Genomic DNA, 23018 nt, shown 5'->3' on the forward strand with positions numbered 1-23018 from the left:
TTACATACACCTTGGTCTGCAAGGTGCTTTAGCGCAGTCTCAATATCCACTTGAATTGATCATCATCCAGATTGATGGTGCTGAGTGTATTGACAACAGCTCAAGAATGGGGGGGTGCACGAGGCAGTTCTTGGGGGACATGGGCACCCCAAGCAGAGGGACTGAGCACCAGTGGGCTCAGAATTCTGGAAGCAGCTTTGCCCTGCCCTGCAGGAGAGGCTGTGCCAGCACACCTGATGGAGAGATGAGGGCACTACTCATGCAGGGCAGGTGGCAGGCCCAACTCTCTCTTCTCAGAAAGTCACAACATGGGCTCCAGTGAAACCCAGCAACTCAGACTCCCATGCGGTGCTCTCAAGTTACTGCTATATGGGCCAGTTTTCATCTACAGTCAGGGACAGATCACAACACACATAACAAAGACCATCAAGATCCCTGCTGATTTACCTGCGAGTGGTCGTAACCAGACAGACTCTCTCTTCCTGGGACCACTTCCATCTCAGTCTGTTGTGGCTGCTGCTGCCTAAAATAGAACGTAAATGTAATAAGAACTGGGTCTGCTAAAAACAACCGAGCTAACTAAGCCCTGACCCACTGGCAGCCAGGAATTGGAGTGTCTCTCTCTACACAAGCAAGCAGGACTGCTACAGAGCTACTGGAGATTCTGCCTATGCTCAAACCCCATCAAAACTCAATATTTTCCAGCATGACCCGATTAAGACGCCACCCTGCAAAAGGAAGTTTCTGCAACAGAGGCTCACAGCATCAACCATTCAACTCTCTTGTAAGCAATCAATCTCCTGCCTGGCCCACTGGACTCCAGCAGATCAGCTATTCTTCTTTTCCGCTCATTTAAAAATTAATTGCCAGTTCAGCATTAGCCTTGCTACTTAACTAGGTCAGCTGATTGCTGTAATAAATATTTTGGAGCTCTTGACTCAGACATTTAACCCTAGAGTGTCTGCTCCTCTGGCAAAGAGCAAAGTAGGGGTGAGAAGAGAACTGACAGGCCTATAAAATAAGGTGGCCAGGTAAGGGAAGAGAGGGGAGATGACCAAAGTTAAAGGCACAGTAGAATCCACTCACCTTGACGCCAGCTGAGCTGTGCCCATGTCCAGGGGAAGGCTGACGTTCTGTCCTTGCTGTGGCCGCTGCATCGAGTTAGACACAGCAGGCCGAGACTCCTGGCTTGAGTTCCTTAGTGTTGTTTAAAAAAAAAAAGGGAGAGAGAAAAGGAACGGTGCACATGTCAGTTACTGTCCTTTAAAATTTGCCTTTTTTGGTTCAGTCGTGGGTCCAAGAGCCTCGTCTTTGCACAAGCCCAATGAAGTCAATGGAATGATCCTCTAACTTCAACGGCCTTTAGATCAGACATCTAATGGGATACACATCTATGATCCAAAGGGCACTAGTCCCCCCAAGATATGCAACAGGAAGAAAGGCTATTAAATTTGTGTACACTGGAAGCCTCACCAGTCTTAGATACGTCTCAAATAATCAGCACTCCCAAGGTTGTCTGGCCTAAAGCATACATGACTTACCATTTGAGTCAGTAAATAAATCATGGATCGAGCAGGATGCTCTCAGTAAGGGGCCACTGTTAACCCTAATATAAACCCTGGAAATAGCCTCTGGGCTCCGCTTCTGTCTAGTCGTGAAGTCTGTATTGGGGAATGTAACTCAACTTTAACAAGCTTTCCCGTAAGGTAGAAAAATCTGGTATCTCTCAACATGTGTTTTAAACGCTGTTGCTTCTGCCCAGCAGAGAGTACTTGGGTCTGTGAAAAATAAAACTAAGCACAGTGCACTCAGCGAAGAGCCAGGCAGCTGGAGTGCACCATATGCTATCTGATGCACAGCTGTGCTTTTCTGGTCTGAACTTGCGTGGTATATTTGGAAGCTGGAGTATGGAAATGGGAATGGATTTATGTGGACTGAATAAGAGGAGGAGAGAATACAGTCAAAGAGATGCCTCTAATGCCAGGAAAAGCTACGTGCACATCAGAGGCGTGATTAGAATACAGATTCTTGGATCCTTACCCTGTGCTCATACCATGGTGGTCTAGTACCAAAGGGAAGCCCCTAGAGGGACCGGATTAATATTGCTCTGAATCTTTTCAAGGGAGTCTGATTAGACTGGGTTTCTCCTACTGGTGCGTGGATAAGGTGTACTGCTGACTGTACAGCGTGATTGTTCAGGGTCCCTTCTGGACCTTTCTCATCCAACTCAGCTGGCCTGGCTTGCCTCTTGTCCAGCTGGGCAGATGTCCTTTAAGGCTATACTAGCTCTGCAACTACAAGATACATGCCTGCCAGACTCCAACGTTCCCTCTCAGGATCTCAAGTGCCGGGCCTGTATAAAGAGCCTCGTGCTCCCCCTAGGAAGAGGCAGCATCCCTTGACTACCCACAATGGAGAGCCAACTATGGCACAGTATTGCCATGCCATCATGATGGCCAAGAAGGGAACGGGTGGTGGGTTGTGAAGATAGTAACAGAGAGAGCACAATTTTTACTGCAGTGTCACAATTAAGGGAGATTCTTTCCTGACTCTAGGATGAGCTACTGAAGCAAGCAGACAACACCAAAGTCAATATTTACTTTCTAGTGTCAGCTGAGGATTTTCCTGCTCACATTCAAGCAAATCCGGGCCCCAACCTATCCATGCCTCGTCCTGCTGCCATGGAAGCCAAGTGCTACATTAAAATCCACCGTCCTAGTATTAACACTCCAAATGCAGATAAACAGCCTGAAGAGTCCATGCACCACCAGCAAGTTAAGGAGTTAAACAACTGAATTTTGACAGCTCCCTAAACTCTCAACTGAGCATCCAAAAGAATTCCATGTTATGCATATTAAAAGCATTTCATAGCACGCACTACACCACTGTCAGGATGCTGCCCAGTGTAGTTAGTGATTTTTTTAAGAAAGCACAGAAGCTTGGGGGGGGGGGTGGGGAGGGGGGAGAAAGAGGGGGTGATGGTGGAAGAACCCGAGCTCGTAAAGCATCCGGTCCGTGTAGCTGGTCATACTGGGAGGCACTAGATCAGGCAAAGTGCATATGCTATCGCTGAAAGTGCTCATGGATTGAAAGCCATTGCCATGTACATACTTAACGTTGGTGTTGGTACAGATGATGTACTCAATCTCATCTGAGTAGGGGTTCTGGAAGGTAAAGGAGCTGGTTCTCATCCAGAGCCATTCACGGTTTTTGGACCGGAATCGGAACATGACTGACAGAACCTGGCCTTTTAACTTCACCACCTAGAAAAATTTAACGCCATCAGTAATACCTGATAAAAAGACGTTTGAGAACAGTGTTGTTTATAAGCAAACACCCACCCTGCTAGCAGCTGACTATGGCATTCTTTGACAAAAGGCTATATCATCGTACTTTGCTTCCCAGTCACAATACAACTACTCTATTCTTTTAAAACTCTTAATATTCCTCCAGTGGTCTGACTTCCCAGGATGATGATATGGGAGTGGAATGTAGCATTTTCTTATGCCTTCAATTAATGCTTTTTGCAGCAATGGAATATATGAAAACAACAACAAAAAAGTTAATTTCTCCAGCAACCAAAGATTGTCCGCTGTTTATAATTCTTACTATTGGGTCAAATGAATGAGGAGCCGCTTTTCAGAATCATCAGTAGTGGAGTCTTTCCTGCCCTGTCAAGTCAAGCGCCCTCAGAGGAGAGAGTAACAACATCAAGAGGGCCAGCAAGCCACATCCATTTAAAGTTCGGACACCTTACGCATGGCAAGGCAGATGAACTGGTGTTAGAACACAGCCACTGAAGCATGGCCTTGATGTCAAGACTTTGTACTCACATCTCTGGTCTCAGACAACTAGCAGCAAAAGGAGGAATTCAAAAATAAATTAGACACACAAACCCACCTAGTTTCATTTTGCATGTTAGCAAGTTCTCCTGTGTTTAATAATCTATTCAAATGTATGCTACTCAGTAACTGAGAAATTTAAGGCCAGTAAGGTGTGATTCCTGCCTTGATAAAAATCTAAACCAGTTTAGTTCCACTGCACAGCAGACGGCCAATAGGAATATTGGTTTACAACCTGGATGCATATCAAGTTGTAAGCAGCCACGGTGGCTAAATATATTACCTGCTGAAAGCTGTCTCGCAAAAGCTGCTGGTCTTCCGGGTGGCAGAAATCCACAATGTCTTTCCCCAAGAGTTCCTAATTTTGAAGAGGAAAGGAAAAAAAAAGTCTCCACTTAATAAGCAAACTCCCTGCTTTCGGCCTGCTCGAATAGCTCCACTTTGGACTAATGCTTACAACTCCCACATACAACTCTCTGGGACAAAAACACCAGGACACCCACCTATTTTAGGAATTGATGCACTTTTACAAAACACAGCACCACAGCAGTTGACCCTGATGTTTAATTTGTAACTCAAAAGTGGAGTCAAAGACCTTGCCTTAATCAAATTTGCTCTAAATATATGCCAGATCCACCTCCCTCCACTGATCTGTGTTACACAAGAACATCAGAATGGCCACGCTGGGTCATCCCAATGCTCCATCTAGCCCAGAGTCCTGTCTTCTGACAATGGCCAATGCCAAATGCTTCAAAGGGAATGAACAGAACAGATTACTGAGGGATCCATCCAATGGTAGTCTCAGACTCTAGCAGTCAGAGGCTTAGGGACACCCAGAGCACGGGATTGCATCCTTGACCGTCTTGGCTAATAACCATTGATGGACCTATCCTCCTAATTCTTCTTTTGAATTCAGTTATAGTTTTGGCCTTCACAGCATCCCCTGGCAATGAGTTCCACAGGTTGACTGCGCCTTGTGTGAAGAAATACTTCCTTTGTTTTAAATCTGCTGCCTATTAATTTCATCGGGTGACCCCAGTTCTTGTGTTACACGAACAGGTCAGTAACACTTCCTTCTTCACTTTCTCCATACCGGTCATGATTTTACAGACCTCCGTCCTATCCCGCTTTGGTCGCCTCTTTTTCAAGATGAACAGTCCCAGTCTTTTTAATCTCGCCTCATACAGAAGCTGTTCCACACCCTGGCGTCATTTTTGTTGCCCTTCTCTGTAGTTTTCCCGTTTCTAATATATATTTTTTGCGATGGGATGACCAGAACTGCACTCAGCATTCAAGGTGTGGGCATATCATGTGTCAGGGTTCCTTCCCCACTCTGAACTCTAGGGTACAGATGTGGGGACCCGCATGAAAGACCCCCTAAGCTTATTCTTACCAGCTTAGGTTAAAAACTTCCCCAAGGTACAAACTTTGCCTTGTTCTTGAACAGTATGCTGCCACCACCAAGCGTTTTAAACAAAGAACAGGGAAAGAGCCCACTTGGAGACGTCTTCCCACCAAAATATCCCCCCAAGCACTACATACCCCCTTTCCTGGGGAGGCTTGAGAATAATATCCTAACCAATTGGTTACAAAATCATCAAAGACCCAAACCCCTGGATCTTGGAACAATGGAAAAATCAGTCAGGTTCTTAAAAGAAGGGTTTTATTAAAAAAAGAAAGGTAAAAATCATCTCTGTAAAATCAGGATGGAAAATACTTTACAGGGTATTCAGATTCAAAACACAGAGGATCCTCCTCTGGGCAAAACCTTAAAGTTACAGAAAACAGGAATAAACCTCCCTCTTAACACAGGGGAAATTCACATAAAACAAAAGATAAACTAATCTGCCTTGTCTGGCTTACCTATGCTGGTTGCAATATTGGAGACTTGGATTAGGATGGATTGGAGAAGATGGATTTCTGTTTGGCCTCTCTCAGTCCCAAGAGAGAACACCACGTAAACAAAGAGCACAAACAAAAACCTTTCCCCCCCTCAAGATGTGAAAGTATCTTATCCCCTTATTGGTCCTTTGGGTCAGGTGCCACCCAGGTTAGCTGAGCTTCTTAACCCTTTACAGGTAAGAGGATGTTGCCTCTGGCCAGGAGGGATTTTATAGCACTGTATACAGAAAGGTGGTTACCCTTCCCTTTATATTTATGACACCAGGGATTTATAGAGTGGCATTATGATATTTACTGTCTTATTATCTATCCCTCTCCTAATGGTTCCCGACATTGTTCACTTTTTTAACTGACGCTGCATACAAAGTGGATGTTTTCAGAGAACTATCCACAACTCCAAGATCTCGAGTGGTAACAGCTAATTTAGACTCCATTTTGTATATACAGTTGGATTATGTTTTCCAATATGCACTATTTTGCATTTATCAACACTGAATTTGATCTACTATTCTGTTGCCCAGTCACCCAGTTTTGTAAGATCCTTTGTAACTCTTCACAGTCTGCTTTGGACTTAACTATCTTGAGTAAATTTGTATCATCTGCAAACTTTGCCACCTCCCTGTTCACCCCTTTTTCCAGATCATTTATGAACATGTTGAACACCACTGATCGCAGTACAGATTCCTGGGGGACACCGCTATTTACCTCTCTCCAATCTGAAAACTGACCATTTATTCCTAACCATTGTTTCCTGTCTTTCAACCTGTAACTGATCCACGAGAGGACCTTCCCTCTTATCCCATGACTGCTTACTTTGCTTACGAATCTTTGGTAAGGGACCTTGTCAAAGACTTTCTGAAAGTCCAAGTACATTATACCCACTGGATCACCCTTGTCCACGTCTTTGTTGACACCCTCAAAGAAATTCCAGTAGACTGGTGAGGCATGATTTCCCTTTAGAAGAGCTGTGTTGACTCTTCCCCAACAAATCGTGTTTATCTAGGTGTTCGATAATTCTGTTCTTTACTATAGTTTCAGCCAATTTGCCTGGTATTGAAATTAGTCTTACCAGCCTGTAACTGGCAGGATCACCCTTGGAGCCTCTTTTACAAATTGGTGTCACATTAGCGATCCTCCAGTCGTTTGGTACTGAAATTGATTTAAGTGATAGGGGACATACCAGAGTCAGTAGTTCTCCAATTTCATATTTTAGCTCCTTTAGAATGCTTGGGTGAATACCACCTGGTCCTGGTGACTTATTACTGTTTAATGTATTGATGCGTTTCAAAACTTCCTCTATTGACACCTCAATCTGGGACAGCTCCTCAGATTTGTCACCTTTCATCTGTTTTCTAAGCAACTAGTGGAGCTGAAATTGATGGCTGGGTCAATACTTAAGCACTAATTTGTTTTAGCTCAGTTCTATCAGACAACCGAAGCCATGACATGTGGAGCGAGGAGGAGGGGAAGCCGGTTTGAATTGCAGCACTCTACATTGGGAAGCGTCTACCGTTTCTCACTTGTGGTTGGTAGCCAACTGTACCCACGCAGCGGTGATCTACGAAGGTGAAAACGCCTTCGGTGTTGTGTCGGGAGATGAACTCAGTTGGCTGACAAATGCTGTTCAGGTCTGTGCAGTTGGGTGAGCTAGTGACCTGAAAAGCAAGACAGATTTTGCACCATTAGATTCGGTTTCAGGTTTACAGAAAGCCACTCAGAAGTGCAAGCGTGCCCTCCTAGCCAACATATACAATAGGTGCTTAGCCTGGTTGAACAGAATTTTCTCCCGCTGACCCATGAAGCAGGCATCGCTGCTTAGAGGGGTACAGGTGGCAGATAGAGACATTCCTATTTAATAAGGTATGTCAGAAAGGTGGAATAAAGCTGCATCTGAGCCCAGGTAAATCCATACCCAATTCAAAGGCTAATTAAATATTTATACAGCCATTTGCACATTTCCAAAGGGCAGTGACGCTCACAACACCCCCATGAGTTGAGATGCCAGCATGAGATAGAGAGTAGGAATTGTGAAGGTATTCAGTGCACTTGCTGGCATGTCAGTCCCCCGAATGCACCTGGCAGGTTTCAGAGTGCTGTGCTGGGCTTGTGGGAAATCCACAGTTAAGTTTCTGTAGGCTTTGCAAACCAGAGCTGCGGACAGTTTTACTCTCCAGAGATGTTTTGTGTTTGCTTTATCTAGACCCACAGATGACACGGCTGGGTGGGAAGGAACACAGACAGGCTGTATGGAGAGAATATACTGGTCAAGGACCTTGGAGAGAAAGTAGGAAAGTGGTTTAATTCTCAGCATCACCACATTCCCACTGAATGACAAAGTTTCTACTCACCTGTAGTCTGCCAATGGCCACAAGACAAAATTTGCTCCCCTGGCCAGCATCTGGGTCATCGTCTGGTAACGAGACACCTGAGACAAAAGACGAGAGAATGTTTAAGAAATTACAGCATGACAAGCGAACCAGAAGCCCCTAATTCCACAGAGGAAGCAGCAAGAGAAGCAGCTCTGATTTCAATATTTCACACCTTACTGTTATGTTGTTGCCAATCACTTTCTCTTAGTCAAAAGGGACTGACAGGCTAAAAATATGTTCAATGCCTGTGCAGTTTTCAACTTACTCGAAGTGTTATATGAAAGTCAAAGGAAAGGAGTCTAGTTTCAGCCCCAGATTCTCTAGCGGACTGTGTTCTGAAAGCGAGACCTGCTTGCCCGACAACCAGGAACATCCCATCCTTCTATAAACCCCCAGACCTATAGGAACTGATTCAGCAGAGTTCGGCACCCTTTTTGGTTCTCTATAGATTTTGAAATGTGTCTCCAAACATCCCTGCTTAGAGACATGCATGGTCTGAAAGCGAGGTGCATGCACAGAAGGGACACAAGAACATGCTGGTAACACACACTGGCTTAAGAGCAGATTTGGTAACTTGAATATTTCAAGGAGCTGGCATAATTCCTTACCCGCTGGGGGCCAGGCTTTTATATACCCCGTGCAGTGCACCACCACGTAATGGGGCTCCCCATCTTTCACTGCACCCAAGCCACTCCTAGAGAAGACAAAACAATTAAGATTATTCTTTATATGTTTAAGAGGCTCAACTCATTTTGGATTCTTTAAATAACTGAAATGAAGGGTCTACAGGGAGGGAGTGCAGTCCCTGAGCCTACATGCCCAATGACACCTAATTTAGATCCATCGATGGCCGTTAGCCAAGGTGGTCAGGGACGCAACCCCATGCGCTGGGTGTCCCAAACAGCTCGGGCTGTCAGCCCCAGGGCGCGCCGAGGGGGGGGGCGAGGGGTTCCGAGCTGTGAGCCACACATGGGGCTGACTGCCAAAAGGTGATGTACATAATGCAGTGTCTACACAGACACTGCACTGCCCTAACTACATCACCCTAAGTGCTATGCCTCTTATGGGGGTGGAGGTATTAGACTGGGGTAGTGGGTGACTTACATCGGCGGGAGTGATGTCGTAATATAGACACAGAGTTAGGTCAACCTAAACTCTGTAGTAAGAAGAAAAGGAGTACTAGTGGCACCTTAGAGACTAACCAATTTATCTGAGCATAAGCTTTCGTGAGCTACAGCTCACTTCGTGAATGCATCCGATGAAGTGAGCTGTAGCTCACGAAAACTTATGCTCAAATAAATTTGTTAGTCTCTAAGGTGCCACTAGTACTCCTTTTCTTTCTGCGAATACAGACAAACATGGCTGCTACTCTAACTCTGTAGTGCAGACCAAGCCTGAGACTCTGATTGCCGGAAGCTGGGACTGGATGCCAGGGGATAGATCACTGAAGATCTGCCCTGTCCTATTCATTCTCTCTGGAGCATCTGGCTCCAGCCACTGTGAGAAGACAGGACTCTGGGCTAGACAGACCACTGGTCTGACCCAGTATGGTCGGTCTTATGTTCTTAAGGTCAGATGCATGCTCAATGAGCTATTTCATGTGCTGTAATTTCCAGGGACTGAAGACATCTGAGCCTGCCTTAATGTCCTTTAAAAGTATGGTCTTCAAAATATAAAATATATTAAAGCCTAAGGGAACAGAATCTCAACCTGTGCTCTACCGCTGGAGCTTTAATCTATACACTGCACAGAATGATGGTTTGAAGCTTGAATCTGCACATTAACAGGGTCTTGTGGAAAGTGGCATTGCTAAGGTCTCTCTGTACTGACAGCGTACGTACTGAAGCACTCAAATAGGCTGTGCTATACCATCTCACATATGCGTTATGGACCACGCATCCCACACCGCTCTAAGGTATTTTTTTTTAACTTTGTTACTCAGTGTGGTGTGAGACTCATACATATCATCTTTAAATGTGATCACTGCAGTTTACCTGCACCGGTTCCTCATGAAGCTGAGCCTATTCATGGAGACTGGATCCACTGAGCTGTTGCCACACCTGGACCAGTCAAGAGGGGGGAAAAAGTTTAAACCCCAACGATAAAGACTAAATAAGACACTTTGCCCTTTTATTCAAGATTCCACAATGCTTTATAAACATGAATTGAGCCCTGGTCTACACTACAAACTTACGTCAGTATAACAATGTCACTCGGGAGTGTGAAAAATCCACACCCCTGAGCAATACCATGACACCGGCTGACTTTTCGGTGTAGCCAGTGCTACATCGGCAGGAGAAGCGGACATCGCTACCGCCCCTTGTGGGTAACTAGCCCTACTTTACTGAAGCAGAGGGCTAGGTGACCTGCCCAAGGTCAGAGCAAGTCAATGGCAGAGCTCGAACAGAGCCTGGAGTTCCTGAGCTGCCTGTGGTTATATCTCGGAGAGCTGTACAATCCCCTTAACACAGGGTGGGAAAAGTAAGAGTCTGTTTTACAGCTGAACCCCATTCGGAAATCAGGTTTTACAGAGCCACCTTCCATCTCATCGAACCTGAGAAGGCTGAAAGAGCCAAAGAAAAGCTTAACTGCTCCGATATTTGTTAAGCAGCCAGTTCGCAGGTTTAGCCAGGGGCTCATGCAACCAGATCTCCTATCGGATTCCCCGTATTACCTCATTCGACATATGAAAGATCTCCTTGAGCCCATGCACATTCTCATGGATTGCTGGCCTTCCTTCTTGACTGTCCCAGTCTTTAGATCAAGGATTCGACCTGAGGGGGAAAAAAGACAAGCAAAGTGACGCTGTTTTGCAGGACAACTTCTGGGATCGTCACTCAGTATCACCAGGATACACCAGACAGCACACCAGGCACCACGTAATTTCCTAAGCAGCAGCTATTACTTAACCAGCTTTAAAATAGGACACAGCAGTGGATAATTCCCACGTGACACTGAAACTAAAGACTGGCTCTTGATCTGCATCTTCCTGCAGAAGCTGGTCCCCTGCTCCAGAAGCTGGTCCCCTGCTCCAGAAGCTGGTCCCCTGCTCCAGAAGCTGGTCCCCTGCTCCAGAAGCTGACAGCATTATGGTCAGCCCTGATGCTCGAGGGGTAAAAGGAAAGGCCTCATCACTCAAACGGCTTGAGCAAGAGTTCAAGAGTTCCTTGGCATCCCATCCACTTCTCAGATAGAAAGCTAGTGTCTGTCACATGTTCATGCATATTTGCGGATGGAGTGAGGGATTCAATGCTTTAACAGGGGAGTAGTAGCATGCCCCTCCTGGTAACAGATTTGGCACCATGAACAAGGAGAACAATGGAAATTCAGCCCATATGCATCTTCTGATGCATCCTCAGGATCTTTGTTAGAGGCCCAGGGTGGTCTGTTCCTCTTATCAGGAATGTTAACGATCCAGTTCTAGCCTCGCAGGATCACCCACACGCCAGGCCAATGGGCGCACTACAAATTCTGGGAATTGTCAGCATGGCAGAGTTTCCACAGCAGGCTGCTTTACCTGTCAGAGCGTTCTCCGAAGTGGAGAGCTGCTCCCTCAGTTTGTCCACGTCATCAGGATGAACTTGGTCATACAGGGTGCTGCTGAACCATTCGGACTGCGGCTGGTTCAGGACGGGAGTCACCGAGTCCGAGACATATACCACCCTTCCGGTCTCACAAGACACTATGAACAGAAAGCCATCGGCTGCTTCTAGAATCAAGTGTTTGAGTTCCTGCATACAGAACAGACACATTCTTAACCCAGTGGCGAGACAGTCATCACCCACCAGCTACCTTTAAGCTCTTAGGTCTCCCCAACATTAATCACCCTCTGGCTGAGTTACACATTGAGTTCTTTCAATCTTTCCTTAGAAGCAAAAAAAGCAGAGACCTGATCAGTGAGAAAGGAGGGTTTGTAGGTGCCATCGGTGGAGGTGTTGCCAGTGCCCCGCAAGGACTTCATGTGAGACACAGCCATACGCAAGATAGTCAGCTTGTCAGGCTTGCGAGCCAGGGCGCTGCAGGTGGGTACCATGTCTGACAGCTCCGTGATGTAGGCGGTCATCTTGTTCCTACGCCTGCGCTCTATCTCGCTGTGATTCTCCCTGGGAAAGCAGATGGGGAGAGCTTAGAAGAGCCAAACGGCTCAGCTCTTTTGCCACGTCAACCCTTCCTGGGTTCCCGCCAGGCCGGAGCGAAAAACTGAAAGATGCGCCAGGGTCTTCAGAAGTTAGAAGGGCTGCAAAAGCCTCCCATGCTGGGCATGCATGAAAGAACACGGGAAAAACAAGTGCAAGGGAGAGAAGCTAGAGCCAGGACATCTTTGCCAAACACAAGAGCACCTTGCTCTAAATTATATTTATTCAAGGAGTCTTGCAAAGGACAGTAAGTTAGGGCTAAGCTACTTCAACACGGGAAGCTCTCTACAGCTGTTCAAGAACACAGCTCTGCAGAAAACCAGTAACCCACAATGGCAATATAGGTTTCCACACAGTTACTGTGGTGATGCTCCTTTGAAATAAGTAAATTCTACAGGCCTGATTCTCAGTTACACTAAGGCACCTTTTTCACCATGTTGGACACATAAAGAGGCCGTAGAGTGGTTGTAAATGTAATTTCTGTCCACTGCTGGAGTTTCAGATATATGACCATTAGGCACTATGGCTTGCTAATTTTTTTGAGAGGCAATTTCATCCCTAGTATAAAACAAAGTGAACTCTACAAGCGGCCCACCGTCCTTACCTGTGACGCACATACCTGTACCTCGTGTCCCACCACATTACCGCCAATGCAGCGGTACAGATTCCTAGAGATGCATTACAACTAACGCTCCTTGATTTGATCCCACTAGTGGATTTAACATGCCTCTCTCAGGAATCCGTCCGCTCCTGGGGGACATTCCCTATTGGCCCCCCCAGGGTAGAGGCTAGCATGTGTTCACATCATGTTGCATTTATGGACCAAGTGTAATTTAGTTGGGTTATGAAGGTGGATTTTTCAAACCAGAACATAATGCCAGGTTTCCTATAGGAAAGATTGGTTAGCGGTGCAACGAGAGTGGATCAGATGCAAGGAATCACACGATGGGAGATGAAACTGGATGGATGACAGCAAGTGGAAGAAACAGTAAAAACGAACTAAATACAATAGACGAAAAAGGGAAAAAAAAATTTTAAAAACGGAGTATCACCGTAGGCTTATGCAGCTGTTTAATAGGGATTTGCCTTTTGATGAAAGGGGAATAGCGTTCGGCACAGTGCTTTGAATATCCCATTCACCTTTAATTCAGCCTTCCATAGCTGCAACGAAAATTTACCTGCCCAGACATGTGTTACTCACCTACCTTTTCTATTAGGATAATGGGGGAGGGGGGGGGGAGGAGGGGGGAAAAAAACCAACCAATGATATTTTACTTGCCCCATTGCAAAAGCCTCTTCCCAACAAGAAGGATTTTGCAAGACAGCCGTAACGAGAGATTGTGGGGTCACTGTTTAATTAAAGAAGAACAAGGACTCCTGGAAGTACTGCATTCTACTGTCTACACAAGCAGCTAAAGAGCCCCTCTTTCGCCACAGACACACTTAGGGGTCCTCCTTTAAGCCACTGAACATCTTTCTTATCTGGTCAGAAATATTTCAACTATGAAATGCTGCACTTCCAGAAGGTGTCTCTGCTTCTTAGACAGCATGTAATAAGGCAACCAGAACCTTGACAAACTCTAAACATGCAAACCCATGTAATGATTCTGTGTATTACTTAAGAGAAGTGATTGCTCAAGAACATAGATTTTTAAAAAAAACATCTTAACTCTTTTACAGCACAGTGCCCGTTCTGTTTTGCCATATACCAAACCAGTATTTGGCATGGTACTGCGTTTAGAAGAAGTCTGGCCAATGCAATTATGATATCTATTTATACAGTGGTAAAAGGCACCATCGCAACATGGCAGGAGCTTACAAACTGAGTATTCTTGCACCTAGCATCTCTCAGTCCAGCAGGAGAGGTTTTACTTGCCAAGGCTGAAGTTAGCAGAGCTACAGTAATCTGTGAAAGCACTGGCCCAACCACGTTCTGCCCTGCAGTCTTCATGCTGCCTGGGTTTGGATGCAAACAAATTCTTTTGAGGGTATTGCAAGATGTTCTCACAAGGAGAATACAGCTTGAAGTTTGACTTTTGCACAGATTTCCAGAAGTCTGTCCAGTTTCAAGTCCTTTATTGCAGCAGATAAGGAAAAAACAAAGTGGGGATGCCCGCAGAAACATCAAGGAGAGGAAGTACTCTGCTTTGCCATGCTTGAAAACTTCATTCTCCTACCTACCTGGCAAGTCTTTCCTTATCCGCTGAACTCTGCTCATCATCAGACCTAAAAATAAAATTAGTGAACTAAGCTAAAAATGGAAAAAAGTTTAAAGAAATGAAAAAATGGGAAGATGTATTAGGAAACCCAACCTATAGATACATCTGTTCTGTAATAAAAACAGATCACAAAACAAGGAGGTCATTAAATGGATTGCTTTATACACTCATCTAGCACCTTCTATCAAAGTGTCTCAAAGCACTCTGAAAACATCAAGCAAGCCTATAAGGTAGGCAAGTGTTACACTCATTTTTACAGATGGGTAAACTGGGGTGCACAGAAATAATTTTGCCCAAGGTCACAGAAGATCAGCAGCAGAGCTGGGAAGAGCCCTCAGAAGTCCTGACTCTCAGTCACATTAAAATACACTTACCTCCCTAAGTAATGAGAAAGAAGGTATTTTTAATCAATACACGCAGCCTGTTGATTCGTAGTGTTAACATACTGGTGAGCTAGACAAAAGACACTCAGACTTTGCATACAAGGACACCCACAAATGCCAAGAGAGTCAGAGACCAAGACACAAATGCCGTTTATAACACTGTTAGATACACAGACACCGTGTGATGAGATGGGACATTCGGGACGACCACATTATGCACGAGCAGTGAAACCACAAAGGTACTGTGCAAGTCATCTAAACAAGGGGCCTACAGAAACCTTATAATCACAGCAACATGTATGCCTGTACAGCATTGTTAGAGAAAAGTAGGTCGGGGGGGCGGAGGGGGGAACACTTTGAAAAGTTTGCCAGTATTTTTTCCAACCCTCTCTGTCCTTCAGACCATGTTGCTTTAGGTACCACATAATGATTCAAAAGCTACATTTGTAAGTTTTCAGATACTAAATGTTCTCCATAAGTCAGGGAGCTACCATCTTATGTTTCATCTCCCACTGCTTGCCAGGCATTAAAAAAGCATGCTCTTCCAAACATAGCTAGGGTTCTGGAGTGGAGCATCTAAGTTTCTGGCCAACTGTGATATACTGGACCTTAAACCTGTTATTAGTCCTGTACTGAACAGCTGATGTTTGACTTTCGAGCCCTGGTTCACTCAGTACATACTTTGAGGAAGAAGGGGTGGGGAAGAGACTCTCTGCTGGTAAATGGTGACCATATGAAAGCTGCTCAGAGGTCCTAGTAGAGATGGATTAATGGGCAAAATAGGTGCAAGTTAATTCCACGGATACAAAGGACTTTAGTCCCTGGGTATCACAATCAAATGTGTGGTATAAATATATATTTTATCCAGCCCCAATCTTTACTGCGTTCTTCATTCCACCAGTAGTGAAAGAGTTTCCAATTCTACACAGATTGCTGCTGTGTGATTACTCTTTATCAATGTAACACCCAGGTATTTGCAAAACTCCTATTCTACACTTGAAGTAACTCGCTATCTTGCTGGCTGCCTGACAGTCAACATGTACAGGAGAGAATGGATCTATTTACACATCAATAATGAACAGACACTAAGTGCTGAAGATATGCAGAATGATGTTGGATACAGTGGTCCTGCACATTAGCTGCTTTTAAACCTCAATGCCTCCACTGTTTTATTTGTTTAATTTTTTAACCACAAGAGTGGAGGTTAAAGACGGTAGCTGTTTGGTTTAACCTGGGTAATTAGAAGGTCCATCGCTGCTAACATTTGTAGCTGGGTATGCCAAGATAAGGAGAACCTGATCTCATACTTCAGGGCGTAAGTTGATCGCATGCAGAGGGTCAAGATGAATTTCCAGACAACCCCATGTGCAACACTGCACCACTGGCTTGGAGTATTATAGAGTTAACTCAACTCCTGGGAAGGGTCAGGGACTGAAATAGTATATACAACTCGAGCGCTAATGTTCTGACCCTGTAGAGCAATCCTAGGATATCACAACACATGATACCAAGAGAACATGTGCTACATTATGCATCAATAATGCTTAAAGACTCTGCCTTTTTTTTTTTTAAATTATATTTAAGATTCTTCGAAAGCCACCAAGGCCAGGTTTACATTAGGGAAAGAGGTCTTAACACAGGTTAGCCAGTGCAGGTTGGTTAACATTGACTGAAGGGAACTGGCAATTAACTCAAAGTACAAAAGCCCAGTGAGGTTGAGCCCATAGCATTATCTTAATCTGCCCATAACAGACCTGAAGAGGCTGGTGTTGAGTGTTCGCTCTCCGTGCTGAGACTTTTGTTATTAAGACGCTCCAGTGTAAACGCACAGAAATAAGGAGTTAGGAAAGAAACCTGGGAATGCAGAGCTGCTGCGACAACAGAACTCCAGTGCCAGAACACTGTCGCTTCCCCAAGGAAGTTGAATAGGGGTGAGGGGCCAAAGCCTCACTCCCATGCACACCATTTTTAATCCTTTTCCCTTTCAGAGGCCCAACACTGGCACACACATAGTCCTTCTGCCTGAGAAGGGCTTCCTATGGAAGGTTCAGTACCATTCCTGCCTCCTCTGCACCCCCGAATCTCAAGATCCACGACCCACCACACTGCAAGGCCCTTCGCCCACAGCGATTTTGGTGAACGGAAATTCTTTATAAACACAAGTAACATCCTTTGCTTTCTCTCCTGAGGAATACAAGCAGTTCTGACACTGAGTAATGGCCATAATTTGTACCCAGAGACGAGCCCCACGCCCTGAAGTTTGTATTTTAACTCCAAGTTCAGGAGCGTTTAGATCTAGGGCATTCATTGGTTCAGGTCCACCTCTAGCTGAATGATTTCGTTGCTTAATACAAGTCATTGCATGTACTGATGCTAATGCTCTAGAGTTGCTTATTTTGGCTAAGAGTTTAGCAAAATCAGAAGACAAAATGGACTCTCACAATGAAGATGTGGACTGGAGACAGCATTCAGAACATACATAAAACTCAAACGTTTAGCAACATTACGAAGTCACATTAAAAAAACATTTAAACTAAACATTTCAAATCAGCTTAAATTAGCTTCATTCTAGGCCTGCGGTGCCCCTTCAATGCGCCCAAGGCAACCGGAGAAATACAACAGAGCCAGCGCCCAATTCTAGATGGTGCAGAGAGCTTCCTGCAAGATGTTCAACGCCCTCAGCTCCCACTGACTTCAGCTGTAGTCGAGGAAAGAGTGCTACGGCACCAACACTACCAGACACTTCCCTCAAACTTCAAGGTCAAAGAGTTCTCTAATAATGCTATTGTACTATCTGGTCTCTAAAACAACCCAACCCATTTATCCACACCACTTTGGAAGAATTCCTTTACAAAATATACAAGTACGCAACACCCAGGAGGCATAGTACAGGCAGAAAAGGAAATACTGTACAAGTACAGTTTGTTACAAACATGCTGCACACTTGTATTTTTATAAATACAATTTTTAGGGGGGAAGGATAGCTCAGTGGTTTGAGCACTGGCCTGCTAAACCCAGGGTTGTGAGTTCGGTCCTTGAGGGGGCCATTTAGGGATCGGGGGCAAAAACTGGGGATTGGTCCTGCTTTGAGCAGGGGACTGGACTAGATGATCTCCTGAGGTCCCTTCCAACCCTGATATTCTATGATTCTACAAGATTTGGGGGCTCCTAATCGACAGCTGAACAAGGAGAAGATTCGCAAAAAAAGAGAGACACTGAATTAGTTTGATACCTTTACAATCAAACTGCTCTAAAGCAATTTTGCAGGATTTCTAGCTTCCCTGGTGCAAGATGTAGACTTTCCTCAGAAAAACACAAAAAAAGAGAAGGGTGCACCTACGTGCACTAACAGGTAGGTGAGGTGCCCTAGATACAAGCAGTATGACCTTGTGGGTTATCGACCACAGTACTGTGAATTCTTACCTGGCAAATCTCTCTTTATCATTTGGCATCTGATCATCATCACATCTAGGAGGGGGGAAAAGGAAAAAATGTTTTAAAATACTTACATGTCATTCCTTTTCAACAATAAAGTAACAAGCTGATTAAATTGTGTGGGAGAGCCAGACGCTGAAACAAAAATACCCCAGTTACGTAGAATACAAGTTACAACCCGACATAGTGAAGTGGGAGCTTTGTTTCCCATTGCCAAGTGCTTAGAGATTAATAAGCCTATTAGTTACATTTCTTCCATGTGACGCAGAAGAGTGAGCTCATACCAAGATCACCCACCTCTCACTGCCTGAAAGTCGTAAGTAAAATGGCTTAAATTATGCTCTGAAGATGCAGTTTCTCCCACAGCCTCATCAGGTCAATGACTTAGAATTCAGTAGATAAATCCTACATACACTACAAAAATAAAGAAGCCGGAACCATTGTCATGCTTGTTAGCCATTCCAAAGCCTAAATGGCATTAAACTGCATAGCAAAATGCCACGCAACCTGGGAAAAATTGAAAAGTTGACATATGGATATTGAGCTTCATTAGACTCAGACTCTAAGGCCAAAAGGAAACATCACAATCATCTAGTCTGATCTCCTGCACATTGCAAGCCACAGAAACTCACCCACCCACTCCTGTGGTAGGCCCACAACCTCTAGCTGGAGTTACTGAAGACCTCAGATCTTGATTTAAAAGACTTAAAATTACAGAGAATCCACCTTTTACCCAAACCAGCAAGCGACCCGTGACCCATGCAGCAAAGGAAGATGAAAAAAATCCCCTAGGGTCTCTGCCAGGCTAATCTTGGGGGGAAATTCCTTCCCGGCCCCAAACATGGCAGTCATTTAGACCCTGACCATGTGGGCAAGACCCACCAGACGTACATTTGGGAAAGAATTCTCTGTAGTAACTCAGAGCCCTCGCCTTCTAGTGTCCCATCTCTGGCCGTTGGAGATACTTGCTAACAGCAGTCGTGGATGGGCCATATGACATTGTAGGCACCCCTCAGTCTTAAAACAAGTTAGGGTTTTTTACCCCACGTCTCCCCTTGGAAGACAACTCCAGAACTTCACTCCTCTAATGGTTAGAAACCTTGATCTAATGTCAAGCCTAAAGTTACTGATGGCCAGTTTATATCCATTTCTTCTTGTGCCAACATTGGCCCTTAACTTAAATAACTCCTCTCCCTCCCTGGTGTTTACCCCTCAGATGTATTTATAGAGAGCAATCATACCTTCCCCCACCCTTCATTTTGTTAGGCTAAACAAGTAAAGTTCCTTAAGTCTCCGCTCATCAGGTAGTTCTCCATTCCTCTGATCATGCAGAGAAGGGCTACAGGTTCCAGTTCTAATTCATGTTCCTAAAACATGGGAGACCAGAATAGCACAGTGTTCCAGAAGAGGTCTCACCAGTGCCTTGTATGCTGGCAATAACACTTCCTGATATCTCCTGGAAATACCTCGCCTAATGCATCCTAGAATTGCATTAGAGTTGTCTAAACCAAAAAACTAATCCATGTAACTGGACTACAGACTAATTACACGAGATCTTCATGGCTTCCCAATCTTCCATATGGATTATGATAAACAGGGACGTTTGCAGCCACTGGGAGTTCTCAGCAGTAGGGGGCTGCTGTAAGCGAACCTAGAGCATCCGTACAATAGATTGAATGGCAAATTGCTAGGGTAGTAATGGAAACTCTGCTCATTAGCGAAAGGGTTTGACCTTGTTATAGGAGAAACATGCTATTAGGCTGGACTTGTATTCCCAAAGGAAACACTGAACAGCTGCTTAACTCGCCTTTGAAAGATCTAAAAGGAGTTAAATCACATTTGCTTTCCCCCATTAGCCACTTCGTTACACCAGCAGGGATGTTTCTGCAGTTCCATACTTAACCTTATCAACTGAAATAACCAAGTGATGTATTACTGTACAGCTAGTAACAGTGTTGTCGTGGCTCATCAAAAATCGCTACTAGCAGACATTTTTGTTTTAGGCATTCTAGCAGGAATACCCGAACACAGAGGACAGCAACCAAACATATGACAGGACACTATCTGGTCTGCTTGTCTGAAAGCTACCCAAATACCACTGCATGGCGTGAATGAATACACCAGTCCAGTTTCCAGACAGTTAACGCTGTCTCTTTGGCTCACTCCAGTGGGTTTCGATATGATACCATACCAGGATGCAGGAGGACAGATACTGTTCTGAGATCTCTAGTGCTTTAGCACACCAGGGATGTGTGAAGAGAAACCATTTTATCTGAGTCTACTTGCTTTGATTAGCTTACCCTAGATGCTGACCATTTGTGTTCTCCCCACCCCCATCCAACAGACCTTGTGTTACTGCAGATCATCCCCCTGCCCAAGGAGGGCTGCTGTGCCTTCCTCCAAAGAGGGTCAACCCCACTCCCACCAGTGCTGGGAGGGAAGCCATCCCATGCTTGCATCCTGTGCAAAGTGTTTTCACCTCATGTTTTACCATAAGTTTTGTATATTTTAACGAGCGTATGAATGGAAAGAGCAGCCTCACCTGAGGAATTTATTGTTCCCTTCATCATCATCATCATCATCATCAAAATCAAGCCTGAAAAACAGAAGCAGGAGAAGATCAACCATTATCAGAGATGGTTTCTCCTTTCAGGCTGGTTATCCAGTGTCAGCCCTGCAACCTGCACCTTGGAACGATGCAGAATTTGTTTGAAACTGATATTAAAAACAACCCGACATTACTGTAACCACTGAGAAGAGCCAGGAAATTCGGACAGGGGGCTTCCCATATGCACTTGTCAGAAATGGAGCGTGCAATGGTGCGGAAGGCCATTTGGCATGAGATCACCTTCGCCATGCAACAAGGACAAGCGCAGAGTCCTGCACTTAGGATGGAAGAATCCCATGCACCGTTACAGACTAGGGACCGAATGGCTAGGCAACAGTTCTGCAGAAAAGGACCTAGGGGTTACAGTGGACGAGAAGCTGGATATGAGTCAACAGTGTGCCCTTGTTGCCAAGAAGGCCAATGGCATTTTGGGATGTGTAAGTAGGGGCATTGCCAGCAGATAGAGGGACGGGATCGTTCCCCTCTATTCGACATTGATGAGGTCTCATCTGGAGTACTGTGTCCAGTTTTGGGCCCCACACTACAAGAAGGATGTGGAAAAATTGGAAAACGTCCAGCAGAGGGCAACAAAAATGATTAGGGGACTGGAACACATGCTTTATGAGGAGAGGCTGAGGGAACTGGGATTGTTTAGTCTGCGGAAGAGAAGAATGAGGGGGGATTTGATAGCTGCTTTCAACTACCTGAAAGGGGGTTCCAGAGAGGAGGGATCTAGACTGTTCTCAGTGGTAGCAGATAACAGAACGACGAGTAATGGTCTCAAGTTGCAGTGGGGGAGGTTTAGGTTGGATATTAAGAAAAACGTTTTCACGAGGAGGGTGGTGAAACACTGGAATGCGTTACCTAGGGAGGTGGTGGAACCTCCTTCCTTAGAAGTTTTTAAGGCCCAGCTTGACAAAGCCCTGGCTGGGATGATTTAGTTGGGGACTGGTCCTGCTTTGAGCAGGGGGTTGGACTAGATGACCTCCTGAGGTCCCTTCCAACCCTGATATTCTATGATTCTATGCGTTAACCTTGGTTTCTACGTATTGTGGGTGATTCAGAACAGTGAGTGATCTGATAAAGCAGATCGCTCCCGGCACCCCCCACACCAGGCACCTGATCTGATCCAAGTGGCAGTCTCCAACTGGAGAATTTGTTTTTTGCAACTTTAAAATAGTCATGTTTCCCTTAGTTTAAAAAAGGAAAACAAAACGAGTTAGTGAAGTCTGAACTGTACAGTTTGTATTCTTAGTGATATTAGACGGTATCACTACGTTAGACGCGGGCCAACATTTTTACTGTAACCACTTTGTGTGTGCATAGGAGGGGGAAGAGAGTTGTCACTTTGCTTCGTTTCAAGTTGGAACCTAGTATATAGAACCAGCTCAGCTGCATACGAGTCTGTAAATAAAATGCAAGGAACAAGTAGGAGGCAGAGTGGGAGGGACCTGTGCTGGAGCCGTAGAGCAAAGCTGGTAGGGGAACGTTTTAGTCAGCTTGAAAATAAGAGGATTTTACCAGCAATTGGCATTTTAAGAGAAACTATTCAAGTGTTCTTTCCCTGTCCCTGCAACTTGCAAAGGTATTTTAGCAAAACAAAACTGCAGTGCAAGCACTACCTCTATAATAAACCTCTCCCTACAGAGTCTCAGCAGAAAGGCGTTGCAGGAGCATTACTGATCCACTGGCATTCTCCATTCCTTCCCACAGCCTCAGCCTCTGCACCAGCAGAAGTGTTTTCTCCTTTGCAGCTACCATATTTTGGAGCAGACTCCTTATATCTGTGCTTCAGTGACCCCCATGTCATTCCCAGCCTTGGCTGAAGACATCTTTTCTCTTTTGTCGTGAAACTCACCTTCTTTTGACCGTACCCTTTAACTCGAATCATGCTAACTTAGGGCATTTGGGGATATGGTTTGCATAAAAGACAACAAGATAAATAGACTAAGGGTATGTCTACACAACCGACGTTAAAGCTCTGCCGTGGCAGCACTTTAACGTGGCTGTGTCGTCGCGGCTCCAGCATAGTTAAATCCTTTCAGAGGAAAGGAAGTTGCCTCATTACAAGGCTGACCACTCCTTGCTACGTTACACAAACTGCTCTGCAAAGGAGCAGACACT

The 23018-nt window shown here is 45.0% G+C and overlaps 1 protein-coding gene across 7 annotated transcripts in view; it reads right to left on the bottom strand.

Annotated features, from left to right (window-relative positions):
• ARNT (aryl hydrocarbon receptor nuclear translocator) overlaps positions 1–23018 on the bottom strand; it is a 48490-nt gene that overhangs the window by 10162 nt on the left and 15310 nt on the right. For 4 of the 7 annotated variants that reach the window (XM_037882642.2, XM_037882640.2, XM_043535012.1 and 1 more), the window contains exons 3-16: positions 20829–20882; positions 18275–18319; positions 14431–14475; positions 12003–12216; positions 11631–11844; positions 10788–10887; positions 10108–10173; positions 8722–8807; positions 8093–8169; positions 7265–7399; positions 4126–4200; positions 3112–3263; positions 1087–1197; positions 448–523 (exon numbers count right to left, since the gene is read on the bottom strand). In XM_037882642.2, the coding sequence (XP_037738570.1) occupies positions 448–523; positions 1087–1197; positions 3112–3263; positions 4126–4200; positions 7265–7399; positions 8093–8169; positions 8722–8807; positions 10108–10173; positions 10788–10887; positions 11631–11844; positions 12003–12216; positions 14431–14475; positions 18275–18319; positions 20829–20882 (1450 nt within the window). The remainder of the gene's footprint in view (positions 1–447; positions 524–1086; positions 1198–3111; positions 3264–4125; positions 4201–7264; positions 7400–8092; positions 8170–8721; positions 8808–10107; positions 10174–10787; positions 10888–11630; positions 11845–12002; positions 12217–14430; positions 14476–18274; positions 18320–20828; positions 20883–23018) is intronic. The other 3 variants (XM_037882643.2, XM_037882641.2, XM_043535013.1) reach the window with 1 other exon arrangement.

Source organism: Chelonia mydas, chromosome 24 (assembly GCF_015237465.2).
Source record: "Chelonia mydas isolate rCheMyd1 chromosome 24, rCheMyd1.pri.v2, whole genome shotgun sequence".
Taxonomy (NCBI): Eukaryota; Metazoa; Chordata; order Testudines; family Cheloniidae; genus Chelonia; species Chelonia mydas.